At 40.6% G+C, this 19,603-nt stretch overlaps 1 protein-coding gene across 4 annotated transcripts in view; it reads left to right on the forward strand.

Annotated features, from left to right (window-relative positions):
* LOC23687644 (phosphatidylinositol 3,4,5-trisphosphate 3-phosphatase and dual-specificity protein phosphatase PTEN) overlaps window positions 1–19,603 on the forward strand; it is a 266,964-nt gene that overhangs the window by 159,384 nt on the left and 87,977 nt on the right. For all 4 annotated transcript variants that reach the window (XM_021845474.1, XM_021845472.1, XM_021845475.1 and 1 more), the window contains exon 4: window positions 18,267–18,433. In XM_021845474.1, the coding sequence (XP_021701166.1) occupies window positions 18,267–18,433 (167 nt within the window). The remainder of the gene's footprint in view (window positions 1–18,266; window positions 18,434–19,603) is intronic.

A 19,603-nucleotide genomic window follows, 5' to 3' on the forward strand; every position in this document is an offset into this window, starting at 1 on the left:
TATTTTTCTCGTTTTCTCGTTGAGTTGGATTATGTTTGATCCGATGGCTCTGTTGCATGCTCCTGTGGAGCGAGCGATGGAATCAGGATCAAACGGCGATTGCGAAAATATATTCGTGTTCAGTGGAGGATGGATTACCAACTGGTGAGCTCGTTTCATGCTTATGATAATTCATTTTTTTAGCAGCGTCACTTTTATGCAATTTTCAAACGAACTATGTATTGTTCGTCACAAGTGTCGCAATTATTTCTGTTTTATATAATTTCAATGTACAAATACCATTCTCTTTTCGTTATTACTAAAAGCAACTTAAGAATAATTCGATATTATTAATGTTGACTCATTTTTTAATCTTCCCTGGGCAAAGGCACAACCTTGTGATCAGCTTGACTGCTGTCAGGTCTCGGGGCTTAAATGTATCTTTACTCTGAAGAGAAAGATGCACACTAGTGGTGCCAATGGTGATAATAATCAAGAGTGTTTTCTAATGAACACTATTGATTAGCATCACCGAGAACCGATACTTTACGTGGTCTATGATGAAGCGGTCCTTGTTTGTTTTTTCTATACGTTTTTTATTTATGCTTCCAGACACTCATCCGGTAACAGTTTAATCAAAACCTCCTAACATTGAAGAAATCGTGCTGAACAGGAACACGCATCGATGTACAAGGATACAACAAAATCTTATTAAACCCGTTTCTTTTACTAATAATACCACTATTTACTAATTTACTAATTATATCATTCTCTTCTCGTCAACAAGCGTCATTTCAGGTTTAGGGTTTTCATTATAGCATTGAATATACTATAAGAATGCCGTCAGATTAAAAAAAAACGTGTGACTAATCGCTATCTCTATTTATAGGTACCCGTAACCGTGAATAGGAATAGTAACTCATGAGAAAAATAATAGGATATAAGTGAGTACGAACTAATCACTAACACCCCCAACACTGAAAAGGTAAGCACATATTATATTCACATATTATTTATAACACCAAATTATCGGAGATTACTACAATTTTAATAATCTGATAGTGTCAGTTAGAGTTTTCAAACAACGTAAAGAACAAATTTCTTCTTATAACAGATCCTAGTAATGACATATTATCTGCGCGGTAAAAAATAAAAACAGTTTATTCGCTGAGGTTGAATTTTTGTAAGTGTAAGTGATTATAGTATAATCTGTGGTAGTGCTTCGTGAAGCCCAAGCAGGACAGTTCGGTTTTGCGTCGTCCGATAGATTTAGCTCACAGTTTCGCGCATGTTTTAGTCGCCGGAGATTTTGTTTTTTCCTGTTTTGGAGCGTCTTGCTGGGTAGTGCTTCGTGAAGCCCAAGCAGGACAGTTCGGTTTTGCGTCGTCCAATAGATTTAGCTCACAGTTTCGCGCATGTTTTCGTCGCCGGAGATTTTTTTTTTTCTTCTGTTTTGGAGCGTCTTGCTGGGTAGTGCTTCGTGAAGCCCAAGCAGGACCGTTTTTACATTCAGAAATGGAATAGTGAAAAGTGAAAAATGAAAAAGTGATTTGTTTGATTTGTGTCCTCAGTACTGTTGGTTTTTGGCCGCCCGAAGTTCACCGAACCATCCGGAAGTGACATGCAGCACATAAATTTAGAGAATCAATCCGGTGAGTTTGTTCCAGTATGATACTTTTTCTTTTGTGAGCCTTCCGGATCGTTTTTGTTCGCGTCGTGGAACTTCTGATCGTTTCTTGAACGGAAAATGTTATTTTCGGAGTTTGATAATTATGTTCAGATTGCGCATTCTGTCCGGGCGGGTGTAACGCAACTAACAATCGGTTGTGGATGCTTTTTAACTGTTCGATGACCCTGGAGGGATCGATCCTGCTTTTCGTATAATTTTGAGCAGAAAAACCGACTGTGTCCTAGGGTGTTTAGTTCGAACGCGCTTCCTTTCGTTTTTCGATTATCTAAAAATACAGTACCACCCAGTACAGTTTTTCAATGAGCACAGTACAGTTTTTCAATAGGCGTGATTTTTTTTTTTTTTACGCGTATCGTTACACAATCCGATGACCCTGGAGGGATCGGTTTTGCTTTTTACTGGTTGTTGAGCAAAAATATTACTGCACAATCGACAAGCATTTCGCGAAATACTATTTATACTATAAATAAGCTATTGTTTTCTCTTTTGATTGCCGGCATTCAAAAGATTAATTTGAAAACGCTTAAACAACAAATATTTATGGTCTATCGCCAGCTTTCTAGGCGAATCCTGACAATATACCTTCCCCAACCTCCAACTCCGTAGCACTTATGAGGGTGTCGCTGAGTCGGTGGCCTCTCATTAAGTAAGTGCTACATCAACATTTCCTTCCCCTATCCCAAGTTACGGTAAAGATGGGCGTGGCCGGGAATAGCGATATTCATGCTTTTAGTATTCTTGTTTATGATTTGAACAAGGTATACTCCCCTGCCTTGTTCTTGAAAGTAGTCAGGATGAGATTATTAAAAAGAAACATGAATGTTGCTAGTATCCAATCTACGAAGTATACCGTAACTACGCTAACGCTAACGCTAACGCTAACGCTAAGTGATTATAGTATAATCTGTACTTGTGCTTGCTGTGCGATGCGCTTCATTGTTGCAGGACATTGTTCTCATTATTATACGGCCTTCAGCCCTCGGCGGGATCACCTTAAGAAGATATATGAATAATTCCGTAGCTGGTTTTGATCATGTTACTAAGAAAATAGTGATAATGTGATGATATAGTGAGATGACGTTATTGTGTCGAATAATTTTGTGTGGTTAATGGTAGTAAGCTACTAAGGTTGTGATTATTAGAGTGATGATAGTTTGTGATATTTTGAATATTAGTGATATAAGAAACGAGAATCCTACTTTTATTTTAATGAAGATAATGATATTGGTGTTGATGTGATTTATTTATTACAGTGATTATTTTTAATGAGAAGTTTTATACTTTAAACTTGATGAAGCAGTAGTATTGTGTTGTGGCTGGGTTATAGATGTGATGTTAATAATAAAATTAATATGGATAATGGTGACGTTGTTAGTAGAAATTCTGTTGATAATGAAGATGGTGATATCAATACCAGTGAATAGTGCTATGAAGTAATCTAATAGTTATCAAGTGAAGTGATAGTGCGAAAAGAACGTTTCCCACCTTCTACCGTAACCTTCTGAGACAGATCGCAACAGTGTCTTCTTGGAAGCCATCTTTCCGTGCACGTCTGGTGAACTGCTTCAGAAGGTTTACGTCCTCTTTACTATCTAAAGTCTAGTTTAGAGCTTTGAACAGTATTCACTGTACGGCTAGCAACATTAAAAAAAAAAAAAAATAAAAAAAAAATAAAAAATTAATGTTGACTCATTTTTTTAATCTTCTACCAATAACTTCTCATGTCGAAACAAAAATGCAAAATTAGTTTTAAGTAAAAGTCTTTTTTCTTTCTTGTCTATGGATAGCATCACTGACCAAAGGTGACTTCCAGATCCTTTTCTTCCTTGCTAATGAACACCCTTCCCGTAAAGATTGTGGAGATGCAGAGATATACTCTCGGTCTTTAGAAGTACCAATCATTACACACTAACATTCCTTTCCCATTTCAACTGACTGTAAGAAATTGTTCGGTGACGTTATTGACCAAAGGTTTAGAGTTTGGCTAGAATGTGCAATTCGAGAATAAGCGGAAACTCCCATCCCTATTTCATTTGTATCGAAGTTCTATTTTTACCCCCATTGCCAGTACAAATTGTGTAGAAAAAAGACAGTGGTTTTCGAAGCTATGTGCCAAAAAACCTACATCAGACAGCTATAGTTAGACAAAGGATAGAACAAAAAAACGAAAACTATATTTACCCCCTGAGGAAGACACAAAGCCCGTGTCGAAACGTCGGGCAAATAAGCATCTATGCTATGCTATGATGTCTATGTTAAGTGGTTTACAGTACTCATAAAGCCATAACAGATGTGTCCATACATTTTGTCAAAAGATCAAATATTGAAAATCATCTAAATCATCGTGAAATTCGGGTCCTAATGAGCTACCGAGTCAACTGCAGTCTATACTCATCCATTTCTTTTCTGGTCTAGTTCACTACTATGAATACTAGTTATCTTAAGATCTTCAGAACACACTGAACACCTTCCGGACTCTTTCAAAAATATCTCCTATATTTTCTAAATAGTTTCTTTGACTTTCCCCTCAAGACATCTCAGAAAAATACTTTGAACAATACCTTGGGAAACTTTTTCAAAGAGTTTCTGGAAGAATTTCTGAAGACTTCCCTCGAGATATTACCGGGTGCCCCCGTTGGTTTGACCACATTTAATCTGAACACTTTTTAATCTGTACCCCGCTAATTTGCACATCGTTCAGATTAAAAATGGTTCAAACGTCATTTAGCTCATGGAACGGAGTAAAGTGAAATGGAACGCTGTGGAACGGAGCGCAGAATCAAAACAAAACAGTGAAAGAGGTAACCAGAAACACGTTTCTAGGGTGACTAGATGTTCAAATTAAAAATGAACCCCGATGGTTTGCATGAGATACCGTTCAAATTAGCGGGGGTACACGGTACCTTCTTTGTACCTTGTGCCTTGATTGCTACAGCGTAGCGTCATGCCATTTTTCCGGGCGCATTGTAGAGCAGAGCTCCATCTTCGACGTTCTTGGACCCTTCTTCAGTTGCCCCGAACGTTTAGGGCCGTCAGGTCCTCATCCATTGCGTACTCGTGACCTTCCACGAAGTGGCCGACCTCTACCTGGTCCCCTGCTGAGTATTATTTTCACAATTCTTCTTTCAATATTCGCATTAAGCAACCAGCCCACCGAAGTCGGCCGTGTTATACACGCTTATTAATATTCGCTCCTTTTACACTTGACACAACCCATGATTCATGCGTTTGTGCCATTTTCTAGTTTCCCATCGAGTGTTGTCCGTAGAACTTTACGCTCAAAAACACCGAAGGTTTTCTGGCCTGCCACTTTCAACGTGCATCGCTTCGTGCCCGTAGAGAACCACCAGAAGAATCAAAGATTTGTACAGGGCGAATTTTGTTTACGTTTGCAAGTTGCTTACGTAATCCGTAAAATGCTCAAGCCAGTTCATAGTCCTGAAAAAGAAGTAGAATTAAATTAAGAATATAAAATGAATTTATACTCAACGATTTCATTCCTCATCAACTCCAAAACAATATTATGAGTGTTGAGCTGATTTGACAGCTACAAATTTATGCTATCGTGATAGTAGTAGTAGGCAATTGAGTAACCATACGCACATTATCACGTTGGCAGAAATGTGCCGCTGTAAAATCATTAAAACTTGCATAAGTTCTCTAGAAAAAGAAAGCAAATGTCAGTTCAAAATGTGTGTTTACGTGTACACAAATTGACCGTTGGACAATCATGATCACACTAGCAAAAGAGATTCATAAAGGCTTTGAAGGACAATTGAAGGATGAAAAAACAACAACTTTAAATGAGAAAAATCTATCACAATAGATCCCACATGAATCCATGGGTTAAAAATGATTTAACAGGGTGTCTAATACCTGAAAAAAAAACCTGGAAAACCTGAAATGAATTTTATTGAACCTGGAAAAACCTAGAATTCTCAGGGAATTTCGATAATAATCAGGGAAATTTCTTTGCATTTATGGTAGATTATGTTAATTACATATGATTTTCGCGTCAAAACACCAAGAAAAATAAGGCTGCGCCGCTATCAAAACGCTCCCTGAGATGTTCAGTGAGGATCTTTTCAGATATGAAATTTCATCAACTTCCCAAGACATGATTGAATTTTATAAATATCTCTAAATTTGATCAGTAATGGATTCACATATCATATATCAATTTGATCAGTAATGGATAATACTGTCGGAAATTAAATCCAATATTCGAAGTGAAAAAAAAACAGTTATCCTAATTTAACCCGTCGGAATCGTTATCACCTTACCGTATAGTCGCGCTAGTTCGCATCAGTTTCGAAATTGTAAATCAGTGTTCGTGAGGAGGTGACCGCTTTAATTAACCCTTTGCTGCCCAGTGTCCTAAAATCCTCGCCCTGTGAAAATTAGATCGCTGTGAAAACACGCCCCATACGCAACCGCAATACGTTACAACTGTTACACATATACAAACTCTTCAACTAGTTCAACACCACTAGGCCTACTTCTATCTTTACCTGCAACCATGTATTTCGTTTTGGTTGAATGGTCAGACCCATCCTCGCTGTCTCCCTATTCTGAGCCACGAAATCCTCCTCCACTGATCTGCTATCAATTCCTATAACGGTGCGGCCATAGTAACGCGTCCGCGTCCGCGAACGCGATGCGATAAAAGGATTGTTGTTGATATTCTGCTTTGCGGGCTCGCACACGCGCACGCATCGCAAGCCGCGTTTACTATAGCAGCACCCTAAGAACGATATCGTTTGCAAAGCCAAAGAGCATATGCCTCTGAAGATATTACCGGTTGAATTTTCGAAAATGTTTTATACTTGTCCTAATGTGGGCTTCGTGGCCGTGCGGTTAGTGTTACCAAGCATTTAGCCGCATCGATCCAAGGAGTGTGGCTTCGATTCCCGCTACAGTCCGGAAAACTTTTCGTCAGGAAATAATGTCGACTGTGCCACTGGGCGTTGCATGCTAGTCCGTTGTCTAGTGGGGTGCTTCCTTCAAAGGACAAATCGTCTACTGGAAGCATTTACGTGCAGGTGTCTTTAAAAAAAATGTCACGAGAAATTCCCTAATTGAAGACGCTTGCTCCCTAATTGTTAACAAAAGTGTCAAATTCAATTTGGTGCGTTTTATTTTCTTTTTATTCCTGACACGTTTTGCCTTTTTTCTCAGGCAAGAGATCTCCAAAGTCTCGACTAAGAAAAACCAATAATTAACATCTTCATTTATGACATTCATTAAGCCATTCATTTGAATTCATATCTTTTCCAACAATCAAACGCTTTCAAGGAACATTAACAGCAAGATTTATCGTTTGGAATTTTTCCATTCATAAAATCATCGAGCACTCTACCAACATACCTAGTTTATATTTGAAAGGTAAATTAAGCATCTTGGTTTTTCTTTTATTTTCGTTTCACACCTACGATGTATCCATTCTACCGAAATCACCCACCTCTTCGGCCGGTAGCTAGTGGTGGTGCCAAGTATTTTCACCGGGTTGGCGTCGCTATGAATTTGGTGCTGCGAAATGAGTGGAAAATTCCCACCAAGGATAACTGTATTTCATCCAATCCACACTCTCTCTCTCTCTCTCTCTCGAGACAACAACAGACGTTTACGATTTGCTGCCGGTGCGTTGATCTAGGGAAATGATAGGCATTACACTTTTACTGGATACCCCCCCAGCGGCGGACTTAAGGTGAAGATGAATCGAAGCCAAATCACAAATTTTCAAAAGCACAAATCTGAAGCATCGAACACCCGTTTGAGCTGAAAACCACTAGCTGGTGGTGACCAATCGATTAAGTTTTCAGCTCAAACGGGTGTTCGGTTCTTCAGATTTGTGCTTTTGAAAATTTGTGGTTTGGCTTCGATTCATCTTCACCTTAACCGCTAATAAAGTTGGACATGGAGGTAACCTCAACTGGTTTGGTTCGGTTGTTGTTTGACATGCGCCAACTGGGAAACGGAAACCGGGTGAACGAAATGAAATTAGATGCACCTGTGGTTTAGAGGCGATTCCCGAAATTGTCGGTTGTAACACATGTGTTTACTGTTGTATGTTAGTTACTATACTGCCCATAACTGCATAATAGTCACATTCGACATTTTTGACAATTTCGAGTTAATACCGGGGAGAGTCATCAAATGACAAATACTTTCGATCAACTTATTAAAATCTGTGAGATTGTTCTAGAAAATTCGAAAAAAAAATACCAAGTTGTTTTGTCACATTGGCAATTGTAACCGCATAACAGTCATATTGAGATTATACATGACCCTCGTAATGCAGTGGCAACGAAATTTCTATCAGAATTATTTTCTGACTATTCACCCAATATGCGATATGAGTTGCACAAAATTTCAGCCTCAAATAAGCATTTTTGAATTCTTATTGATTTTTTGAAATATCAGTTCTCTCCCATACTGCAATAAAATGCAAACTTGGTATCCCATTTACTCAATGCCTACTTTTGTCGAATGTTAGAAATATGCAGTTATGGTTATGATTTCCTAATCGGATTATCAGGTTTTTGTAAAATTATCCCACAATGATCTGTGATAATCTTGGCATGAGCATGAGCATTGATGATCGCTATGGTTGACCAGAATAATCGAAATTGCACAGAGAACCAACAGATGTAGCATGGGAGTAGCATACATTCTTCAAAGTACGTTTTCGAGGACTTTAAACTTAGTAATGTCAATAACGGTGTGGCCACGTCCTTATGGTCATCATGGAAGGGAAGGAATGTTAGTGTGACATCTATTGACCGAGATCACTTCTGCATACCCATGGTTTGTACAGTAAGAAGATTTGTTAGTGGGAGGGAGCTACATGATCAGGATTCACCTTGGTAAGTGATGTAATTCATGTTACCTCAATTTAAAAATTATTTATCAATACTTCGACATTTTGAGTGCTGAAGTATTCAAAGATTATTTCTAGTAATTGTGACAAATGAATAAAACAATAGGAATGTGTAATTATTTTTTTTAAACATGTATAAGGGCTCATTTTGATACAGTTTAACAATTACTTAAATGTAACGTGGCCACGTTTCAAATGTATGTTATCACAAGCATAAAACGAGCTCACTAGACGATAATCCATCCTCCAATGCCCGAAAGCATGGATATAACATTATTCAGAGCGTGCGAAAATGAATACGTTGGCTTGGACCTTCGCAAAGCACTCAATACCAGACATCATGTATACGCGCTTCATATCAAGAGCTTGAGATCAGCTTGCCATGAGCGCACATAAATAATCGCGCGCTTGAGCACGTGCTATCATGAGACACAATTTTTTAGATCTAGCTCAAACGATCACATCTGCACTGCTCATGCGTCGTCTCATGAGAAAATCTTAATGTGACAGTGCATTTGAGACTCGCAGGCAAAGGTTTCAGAAGGACTGACGCTGTTCCGCCGGGTTCAGATTCTAGCATTTGAATTGAAAAACTTGTGCTGGCCACCGAAAAAGCATAGGCATAGACCGAACCTGTATGCTTCCGAGGGGCTATTGTACTAGGCAAACATAACTGCATAAAAGTACTCCTAGTAAGCGCATGTGACGAGCCTCACGAGATGTCTCATGAGACTCGCTCACTAAGATATATTTTGTACGTATCTGCATCTCGTGTCTCACATAATCTGTGAGCTGCGATTTGAAATATCACATGGCACACTAGCTCATTTGGGTATACAAGAGAAATACGACACTCTGCTCAATACTTTGTGATAATTTCGTCTGTGATAAACTTTCTCGAGGATACTACCATGATGCTGATGTTTTAGGTTAAGGGTTTCAGTTAGTCATGGAACAAGTTGCAAAATGATGATTTTTTCAGTACGAGTCTTACATTTATTTATTTACGTATTTATTTTTGATTGATATCGCTTTCTTAGGACGTGTTGGACATAATGATTGTGCCTTTACTGATTGAAGAACGTTTATTTAAGCCTAACAGACTAGAGGCAATAATCTAAAAGTTTTAGATCTAGACTGTAAAGTGGTTTTAGAAAAATCTTGACCTTTTTTCGGAATTCACCCAGGACTAGATCACGTCACACAACGCGTTTTACGGAGCTCTTAAAGTAGTTCATAGGCTGTTTTGATGAGAATTAGAATTGAAAAAGGCTAAGGCCAGAGAACCAATCGATTTAATGAAAATTCTCTAAATCGGTCAATTTATTCTTTACAGTACTGGGTGCCGACATCAAACCTTCAAAATTCTATATTTTCGCCATCGTTCGATTGATTTTGATGAGATTTTCAGTGAAAATCACAAATTAGTTATATTTTTGATTCATGCATATAAAATTTTGAATTCGGTGATGGTTCTTGATTCGGGTTTGAATTTGTTGGTGTATCTAGAGAATTTCAAAATGGATACCATGAAGAAAATACAGGAAACATCATCAACATAATTAAAAAATCAATGGAACATTGATCTATTTGATTGAATATACCACATGTTTCAGTTTGGAAACTATTGTGGTCATTTAGGGAACATGGTCACCGGATATCGGTTCCGGTAGGAACGATAAGGACGCTTTCTACGCGCAGCTGGAACGTGAATACGACGGCTGCCCAAGCCATGATGTCAAAATCGTTATCGGAGATCTCAACGCTCAGGTTGGCCAGGAGGAGGAATTTAGACCGATTATAGGGAAGTTCAGCGCTCACCAGCTTACGAACGAAAACGGCCTTAGACTGACTGATTTCGCCGCCTCCAAAAGCATGGCCATACGTAGTACCTACTTCCAGCACAGCCTCCCGTATCGGTACACCTGGAGATCACCCCAACAAACTGAATCACAAATCGACCACGTTTTGATTGATGGAAGACACTTCTCGGACATTATCGACGTCAGAACGTCGCGGTGCAAACATCGATTCGAACCACTATCTAGTGACGGTTAAAGTGCGCCAACGACTCTCCGTTGTGAACAACATTCGGTACCGACGCCCGCCACGGTACAATCTGGAAGGATGGAGGTATCTTGACGGACGAACGTGAGGTGATTGAAAGGTTGAAGCAGCACTATGATGAACACCTAAACGGCGCAGAGGAGGAAGATCAAGATAGCAGGAGGAATGGCTTCATCAGTACGGTGGATGAGGGAGACGTACCAACTCCCACAATAGGTGAAATTAAAGATGCTATCAAACAGCTCAAGAACAACAAAGCAGCTGGAAAGGATGGTATTGGAGCGGAACTTATTAAAATGGGCCCGGACAGGTTGGCCACTTGTCTGCACCGATTGATAGCCAGGATCTGGGATACAGAACAGCTACCGGAGGAGTGGAAGGAGGGAATAATATACCCAATATACAAAAAGGGTGTTAAGTTAGAATGTGAGAACTATCGAGCGATCACCATTCTTAATGCAGCCTATAAAGTGTTTTTCCAGATCATCTTCCGCCGTCTATTGCCACTGGCAAGCAGATTTGTGGGAAGTTATCAAGCCGGTTTTGTGGACGGGCGATCGACGACAGACCAAATCTTTATGTTGCGGCAGATCCTCCAAAAGTGTCGCGAATATCAAGTCCCTACGCACCAACTATTCATCGATTTCGAAGCAGCCTATGATACTATCGACCGCGAAGAGCTATGGAAGATTATGGACGAGAATGGTTTTACCGAGAAACTGACTAGACTGATCAAAGCAACGATGGATAGTGTACAGTGCTGTGTGAAGATATCGGGTGCATTATCGGACCCGTTTGAAACACGCAAAGGACTTCGACAAGGCGATGGTCTTTCCTGCCTCCTGTTCAATATTGCGCTAGAAGGTGTTATGAAACGGGCGGGCTTCAACATGCGGGGCACGATCTTCAATAAATCCAGCCAGTTCATTTGTTTCGCTGACGACGTGGACATTGTCGGAAGAACGTTCCAGGTGGTTGCTGAACAGTATACCAAGCTGAAACGTGAAGCAGATCGGGTTGGATCGAAGGTAAATACGTCGAAGACGAAATATCTGCTGGCTGGGGGAACCGAGCGCGATAGAGCTCGCATATGCAGACGCGTGACGATCAACGGGGATGAGTTCGAGGTAGTGGACGAATTTGTCTACCTCGGATCATTGATAACGTCGGATAACAACTGCAGCAGAGAAGTTCGAAGACGTATCATTGCCGGAAGTCGTGCTTACTATGGACTCTACAAGACCTTGCGGTCTGGTAAACTTCACTTTCGTACTAAGTGTACCATGTACAAGACGCTGATAAGACCGGTAGTCCTCTACGGGCATGAGACGTGGACAATGCTCGAAGAGGACCTGCAAGCGCTAGGAGTTTTTGAACGACGTGTGCTTATGACGATCTTCGGTGGAGTATGTGAGAACGGCGTATGGAGGAGAAGAATGAACCACGAGCTTGTGCAACTCTACGGTGAACCCAGTATCCAGAAGGTAGCCAAAGCTGGAAGGGTACGATGGGCAGGACACGTTGTGAGAATGCCGGACAACAATCCCGCAAAAATGGTGTTCAACTCAAATCCGGCCGGTACAAGACGAAGGGGAGCGCAACGAGCTAGGTGGTTTGACCAAGTGGAGCAGGATCTTGGAAGTGTGGGGCGATCGAGAAATTGGAGGTTAGCAGCCATAGACCGAGTTAGTTGGCGTAACATTGTGGCGCAGGTCATGTCTTGAAGGACGTAGAGCCAACAAAAGTAAAGTAAGTAGGAACTCTCAGGGGCCACTTCCTTCCGACGGCTCAAAATTCATGATTTCTCACCTAGATGTGATTAAACCTCATGTCATGAGTTATGAAGTGGTTCTGACCATATCCGGACACTCGGTGTCAGGTTCCAATTGAGCTTCAATTGGCTGATTTCTGCTGTTACCTCTTCTGCTATTGTTGTGTGATGGCTTGAATTTTATGATTTTTCACATTAAAGTGAATTGACATCTTCTCATATACTTCTTATTTCTGTGATTACTTCCCACCAACCAGATCAGAGCTTGTTTCTCAGCTTACTATTTTATTTTATTTGAGAACTTTTTTCAAAATTTGATTTTGTTTCATCTAGCTAACGTAGCCGAGGTGATGAACACCTTACAATCACTCTACGGTCGCCTAGATGCTATCATCCATACACTATTAAATGAAGTACGAGCCACTCCGTCACCCCGACATGATATGTTGGAGACGCTGATCAACTTCGGATTGGCAGTGAGAAACCTTTCCGTTCATCTTGTAAGTACGAGGCAGGAGATGCATTTTGCTAATCCGATTCTGCTGCAAGAAGTCTGGGTTTACCCCGACAGTCGTTGGAGTTCAAGAACTTTGAAAAGGATTTTCGACATCTTCGTGGACTTCCCGTAAGAAGTTACGATAATGCGGTTCCTGGAATTCTAGTGGGCCTAGACAACACCAAGGTAAAAACAACGCTGAGATTGAGAGAAGGCAAGCCTGATGCGCCAGTAGCAGCAAAAACTCGCATTCGCTGGGTGGTATTTGGGAGAAATGGCGGATCCAACAACGAGTCTTCTCACCACGTACTTCACCAGTGCCACCAGTCCAGTGATATGGCACTTCACGACTTGGTGAAGGATTTCTTCCGTGTGGAAGGAGCTGTAGTGTCATCGCCAACTGCTTTGGACTCCGTCGAAGATCGTCGTGCTCGTAAAATCCCCGAAGCTACTACAATTCGGACTTCCAGCGGGCGTTTCAAAACCGGACTTTTATGGAAGTACGATCAGGTTGAATTCTCAGATAGCAGGCCAATGGCGGAGCGTCGTCTACAATGTCTGAAAAAAAAAGGCTACAGAAATCACCAGAATTGTATTGTAACGTAAAGCAACAGATTGCAGCGTACCAGTTCAAGTATACATGATGGATGTAGCTACATTTGGTGCATCCTGCTCGCCGTGCTCACTTCTTCTTCTTTCTGGCGTTACGTCCCCACTGGGACAGAGCCTGCTTCTCAGCTTAGTGTTCTTATGAGCACTTCCACAGTTAATAACTGAGAGCTTACTATGCCAATGACCATTTTTGCATGCGTATATCGTGTGGCAGGTACGAAGATACTCTATGCCCTGGGAAGTCGAGAAAATTTCCAACCCGAAAAGACCCTCGACCGGTGGGATTCGAACCCACGACCCTCAGCTTGGTCTTGCTGAATAGCTGCGCGTTTACCGTTACGGCTATCTGGGCCGCCGTGCTCACTACAGTTTGTGAAAAATTTAAACGCTGACGAACAGGCAGGCGACTTTTCAATGGGGGCTAGTGCAGTGAAGGACAACCATTACGTCGACGACTATTTAGACAGCGTAGATACAGTTGACGAAGCGGTGGAGCTGGTGAACGAAGACTGTCCACGCTAATAGAGGCTTCGAGATTCGGCATTGGACGACGAATTCTTCATCGTATCCAAGTGCAGTAACACCGAGCGTGTATTAGGGATGACTTTGGCAGTCCAAGGAGGATGTTTCCACGTTCTCAGTTCAGCTACGAGCAAACCTGCAGAATCTGATGGCTGGAGATGTAGTACCAACCAAACGGGAAGCATTAAGTCTGGTGATGAGCGTTTTAGATCCGTTAGAGTTGGTGGCTGTTGTTCTTGTTCATGGGAAAGTTCTGCTTCAAGACCTATGGAGAGCAGGGGTAGATTGGGATGAGTCAATTCCAGCAGAAACGTTCATTCGTTGGAAGCCATAGATCCAGATGTTGAAGAAGCTCGACGAGGTGAACATACCACGTTGTTGTTTCCCTGGATACGCGCCTCAAGCGTATGATTCGTTGGAACTACATATATTTGTAGACGCTAGCGAGTCAGCATATGCAGCCTGTGCGTACTTCCGTGTGATTGATCGGGGTATCGTTCGCTGTTGCCTCGTTTCCGCAAAAATAAACGTCGCCCCGCTTAGACCTCTGTCGATTCCTCGGCTAGAGTTTCAAGCCGCGCTGGTGGGAGCCCGTTTGAAGAGAACCGTTATCTCCAATCACACACTGAACAGATTCATTATGTCATGGTTTCCCAAACTAGATTCTGAATTGTACCAAGTGCTTCTCAGTTGTTTCCAAAGGATTTCTATGTATTCTCAGAGCATGCTATGTATTCTAAAGACAATCCTGAAGTTTTAAAGAGGTTCAGAAACCCATAGACTTCGGAAATCCTAAAAAGTTCTCAGAGACCTCTGGTATGCTCTTCAAGACATCTAAAAACCTTTTGATTTGATTTAAAAACAAAAATAGTCACCAAATTACTGATGTTTGACTATTTTCTATCAACCACTTTGCATTCTATCAAGGAAATTTATTTTCTTCGAAGAAAATACGCACCGGAATATGCCTACTGGTATCTCAAACAGCTTTCAAGACATTAAACTTAGTTGCCACCATTTTTAGGGAATTTCATGACAAATTTCAACAAAGTGCTCATAGAAAAACAAGCGTGCAGAATATGAATCCGCAAGGAATTTGAGATAAAAAAGCATTTGCTAGATGCCGAAATAAATAATACGATTCTAATTATGTATTACAACCCTTCCTATGGGGGCCTCCTTTAGCCGAGTGGTTTGAGTCCGCGGCTACAAAGCAAAGCCATGATGAAGGTGTCTGGGTTCGATTCCCGGTCGGTCCAGGATCTTCTCTGCGCATAAAGTATCATCGTATATGCCACACGATATACGAATGCGAAAATGGCAACTTTGGCAAAGAAATCTCTCAGTTAATAACTGTGGAAGTGCTCATAAGAACACTGAGTTCAGAAGCAGGTTCTGTCCCAGTGAGGACGGTAATGCCAAGAAGAAGAACCCCTCCAATGCGAAAATTAAAGACTCTTCGATTACTGACCATCGTAGAATTACAATGAATTCTCCATTGTAACCCATTTGAAAGAACGTTTGAACACTAGAGGGTAAAATCAATACTCGTCTTATCGCTGAACGGCTTTCAGCGACAAACCGGCTCTCGACCAAATTTCAACCCTTCCCGTTACGTGTTCGTATTAGCCAGCATTTGAGCAAATACAGCGCCCCAGACTGACACACTTCAGTGGAATAATAGAGTGTTAGCCGCTCTTCTTGTTCTCCCCGCCCCAGTTTACGATAAAGGCTTCCCAAAACTTTCCGTTCCGCTCATACAGAGGAGCATTAGGGTAGATGTGCCGGTTTTGACCATAGCGTTAATTATTGCCATGGCGAATTATAGACTGCTGTGCACAATACTTTTTCCTATTGGCATTACATCCTCACTGGGACAGAGCCAGCTTCTTAGCTTAGTGTTCTTATGAGCACTTTCACAGTTATTAACTGAGAGCTTTCTTTGCCAAAGTTGCCATTATCGCATTCGTATATCGTTTGGCAGATACGATGATACTCTATGCCCAGTAAAATCAAGGAAATTTCCATTACGAAAAGATCCTAGACCGACCGGGAATCGAACCCAGACACATTCAGCATGGCTTTGCTTTGTAGCCGCGGACTCTAACCACTCGGCTATGGAAGGCTCCTACAATACATTTTCCTCAAAAAATGTTACTGCTCTACGTCTAGTTGGAGCAGGGTATTCCTTATTTCGCTACTTTCATAAGAAATTGATGCGATTGGTCAATTTAGGATCAAAAAAATAAAGATGTGGCTGTGGCCCTGATGAGCTATATTGACCATTGCGATTGTCAAAGTAAAGAAAAGGTTTCAATCTAGTTCCGATATTTTACATACGTAATATTGATCGAAAGCTTTCATTTGAGGCTTCCCATATATTGAAAAAATATAGTCTCTGTCCAAAATCGGTGTTTCCACCCCTACTGGATGGAAAAGGAAGGAACGTGCGTTTCGGATCGACAGCCAGCAGTGTGTCATTAATTTACATTAGAAAACTATTAGCAAACACGCGCGTTGACAAGTTCCAGCTGTATATTTGCCATTGGGTTCTGCGCTGCTGAAGCCGCCATGCCATCAGTAATTCGTGACTTTTTCGCTTTCGGATAGTAGTAGGTTGGTAGAGCATTGTTTCATCGCTCACCCCTTGGTTGAAATCGTCGTCGTGAGATGGATGAATGCGTGCTGCATCGAAATTTGACCTACAATTCTGCTGACCTTCAAAATTAACGCAATGCTTTTTCATCCAGAATACAATACTCGGAAGTGTAGGGACTTGAACATAATGTAGCTTGTGGACCGTGTTCGGAATTGAATTTTATTGTTCAGCATCTAATTATGGGATTCAGATGAATGATATTTTTATTCATTCCTGAGTAGGTTTCGTGGCCATGCGAGTGGCGGCGTCAATGTTTAAGGCGTATTGTCCGTGGGTTCGATTCCCGCTTCAGTCTGAGGATGCAAGAAATTTGACATCACTGAGGTAATTCAGGTACGTCAGATATGAAAATATTGTATAATATTGGTCCTAAAATGCTGCTTTGAGGAACATCAGCTCTTACAGGAAGTCTTTCAGACATGGAGTTCTGATAATTAACTGGAAGTGTACGATGTGATAGATAACTTTGGGTAATTCTAACAATGTATGCTAGAAAATTAAAGTTTTTTTTAAATTTAACAATCAAGCCTTCATGCCAAACACTGTCGAATGCTTTTTCTATATCTAGAAGAGCAAGACCAGTAGAATAGACTTCAGATTTGTTGGAACAAATCAAATTAGTTACATGTAAAAGTGTGAGTGGTCGAATATCCATGTCGGAATCCGAACTGTTCATGGGCAAAAATTGAATTTTCGTTGATGTGGACCACCATTTTGTTCCAAATGACCACTTCAAAAAGTTTACTGATGGAGGAAATCAAGCTGATTGGACGATAGCTGGAAGCTTCTGCAGGATTTTTGTTCGGTTGGGAAATTGGTACAAATTTGGCATTTTTCCATTTATCAGGAAAATATACCAACTGTAAACAGTTGTTAAATATATCAACCAAGAATGAATGCGCACTAACTCAACTCGGTACTGTAACATTATGTTCTGCGTAGACATCCTATGCTGGAACAAAGCTACTAAGTTATACTCATAATGTAGGTACCGCATCAAGTCGAGCATTCCGGACCACCATTGAATAATTTTCTCATTCAATAATTTTACTCAACTTTCCCCACACAATGGCGATGTCTACACACAATCCGAACGCACCCATCGTTCCGTAGGTACCTAAGTACTGTCCAGGCTTCTATCATCTAGCCCAGGCAGCAATAAAAATTTTAAATTGTAAATTACCACCCGATTAGATTGGAATCGTCTTCGCTCCGGGGTTCGCGCACGCGTGTCTTCTGTAATATTCATAACGCACAGACATCAGATCTGCATATAAGGCCGGTGGGGCAGCGCAACAAATTGTTACCAGTCAATCGTCGACAGTTGTGTTCCACAATACAGAAAAAAAAACTTTGTAGCGAATCTAATAAACCGTCTTGAGTTGGTGCCCTCGTCGGTCATGCACGCGTTACTAATCACTGATTTCTGGACGGCCATTTTCTAATTATTTAAATTTAATAACAGCGATTGGGATCTGGGTCCTCGTCGCCAATCGATCCGGCCCTGAGCTCAGGGCTCCAACAAACGACTAAAATGAGCTCGGTTAGATTATAACTAATTTTCTACGTTACTTCTCTTTCGCTACACAGACATCAACGACCGGATCATCGCCATGGGCTACCCGGCGGAACATATGGAATCGATCTACCGCAACAAGATCGAGGACGTGCAGAAAATGCTGGAGAAGAACCACGCCGGCTGCTACAAGATCTACAATCTCTGCTCGGAGCGGAGCTACAATCACAAGCGCTTTCCGGTAAGTGCGATGGGTTGAGGATTGACACTGGTGAATTTCAGCAAGAATGTGACTGGAACGATTTTCTGAAGATTAGTAGATGAATCAAATCTCAAGATCAAGATCACTGTTTAAATGCAAATCTTAAAAAAGTACCAATTTAATGGAAAGGTGAAGTACCTTGAAATGCAATTTTAGTATAGCACAGAAACCTTAAACGCACAAATCAGGCAAAGGATGATATAAACAAAAGAGCAATTTTCAATTAACTTTTGGCACTAAAAGGAAGCTAAAAATAAGGAAGAATGTTGATTAAATATTATTTCTGTGCCTTTAAAAATGTGAGTACGGCGCTCGGTCATTGTGGTGGCCATCTTTGAATTCCGAGCTTTTTCACATTAAGTCTGTTATCTAAGCAGGGTTTATAGCGAGCCACTTTTTAGTAATTTGATCACTATTTTCGACGTGATCACTAAAAAGTCACTTTTTGCAACAGAATGTCACTAGAGTCACTTTTTTTTTCAGAAAATTGGTCACAAAACTATTTATGTGATAGGATGATAAAAATATATTCTAGCTTACCTTCTAAAACTCAATAAGCAAGACATGGGTGTTTGTATTTACTCTAGAGACAAACATTGCATCTGATTTGTAAATCAATGTGTCATGAATGATGAGGAAAAACAGGATCTGCTAGACTCATTCACAAATTTCGTTAGAGTGCGAAATTAACATGTTACAGTTCATACAAATTTTCTTAATATCCATTAAAAACTCTTATGAAGAGGTGAGTGTCAAAAAATATCGCTTTCTGGTCGTATATTGTGTATGAACCCCTAAATGTATTGCTGGTGAGTTTCTACAGTTATTTTCGGATGTGAGCAAAAAAATCTCCAAACTACTTTCTCTACAAAACGCTCTGGAAAGTAAACCGAAGACCAAATAATTCGAGGCTGTTACCAGCTCTGTCTAAGCAAAATGATCTATAAAGTCACTTATTTAATTTTTCGATGGAATTATCTTCTGACATTTGGTTGGCAAAATACACTTACAATTATTTTTGCATATTTCACACAATCGACAAAATAGCTTTTGTATGGAAATTAGAAATAATTTGTAGGGCGCGTAAGAAATCTCAAACCCCCCAAATTTATGCATGAACAATATCCAACTTTAAGGAAAAACATTATT

The sequence above is a fragment of the Aedes aegypti genome, chromosome 2, assembly GCF_002204515.2.
Source record: "Aedes aegypti strain LVP_AGWG chromosome 2, AaegL5.0 Primary Assembly, whole genome shotgun sequence".
Classification (NCBI taxonomy): Eukaryota; Metazoa; Arthropoda; class Insecta; order Diptera; family Culicidae; genus Aedes; species Aedes aegypti.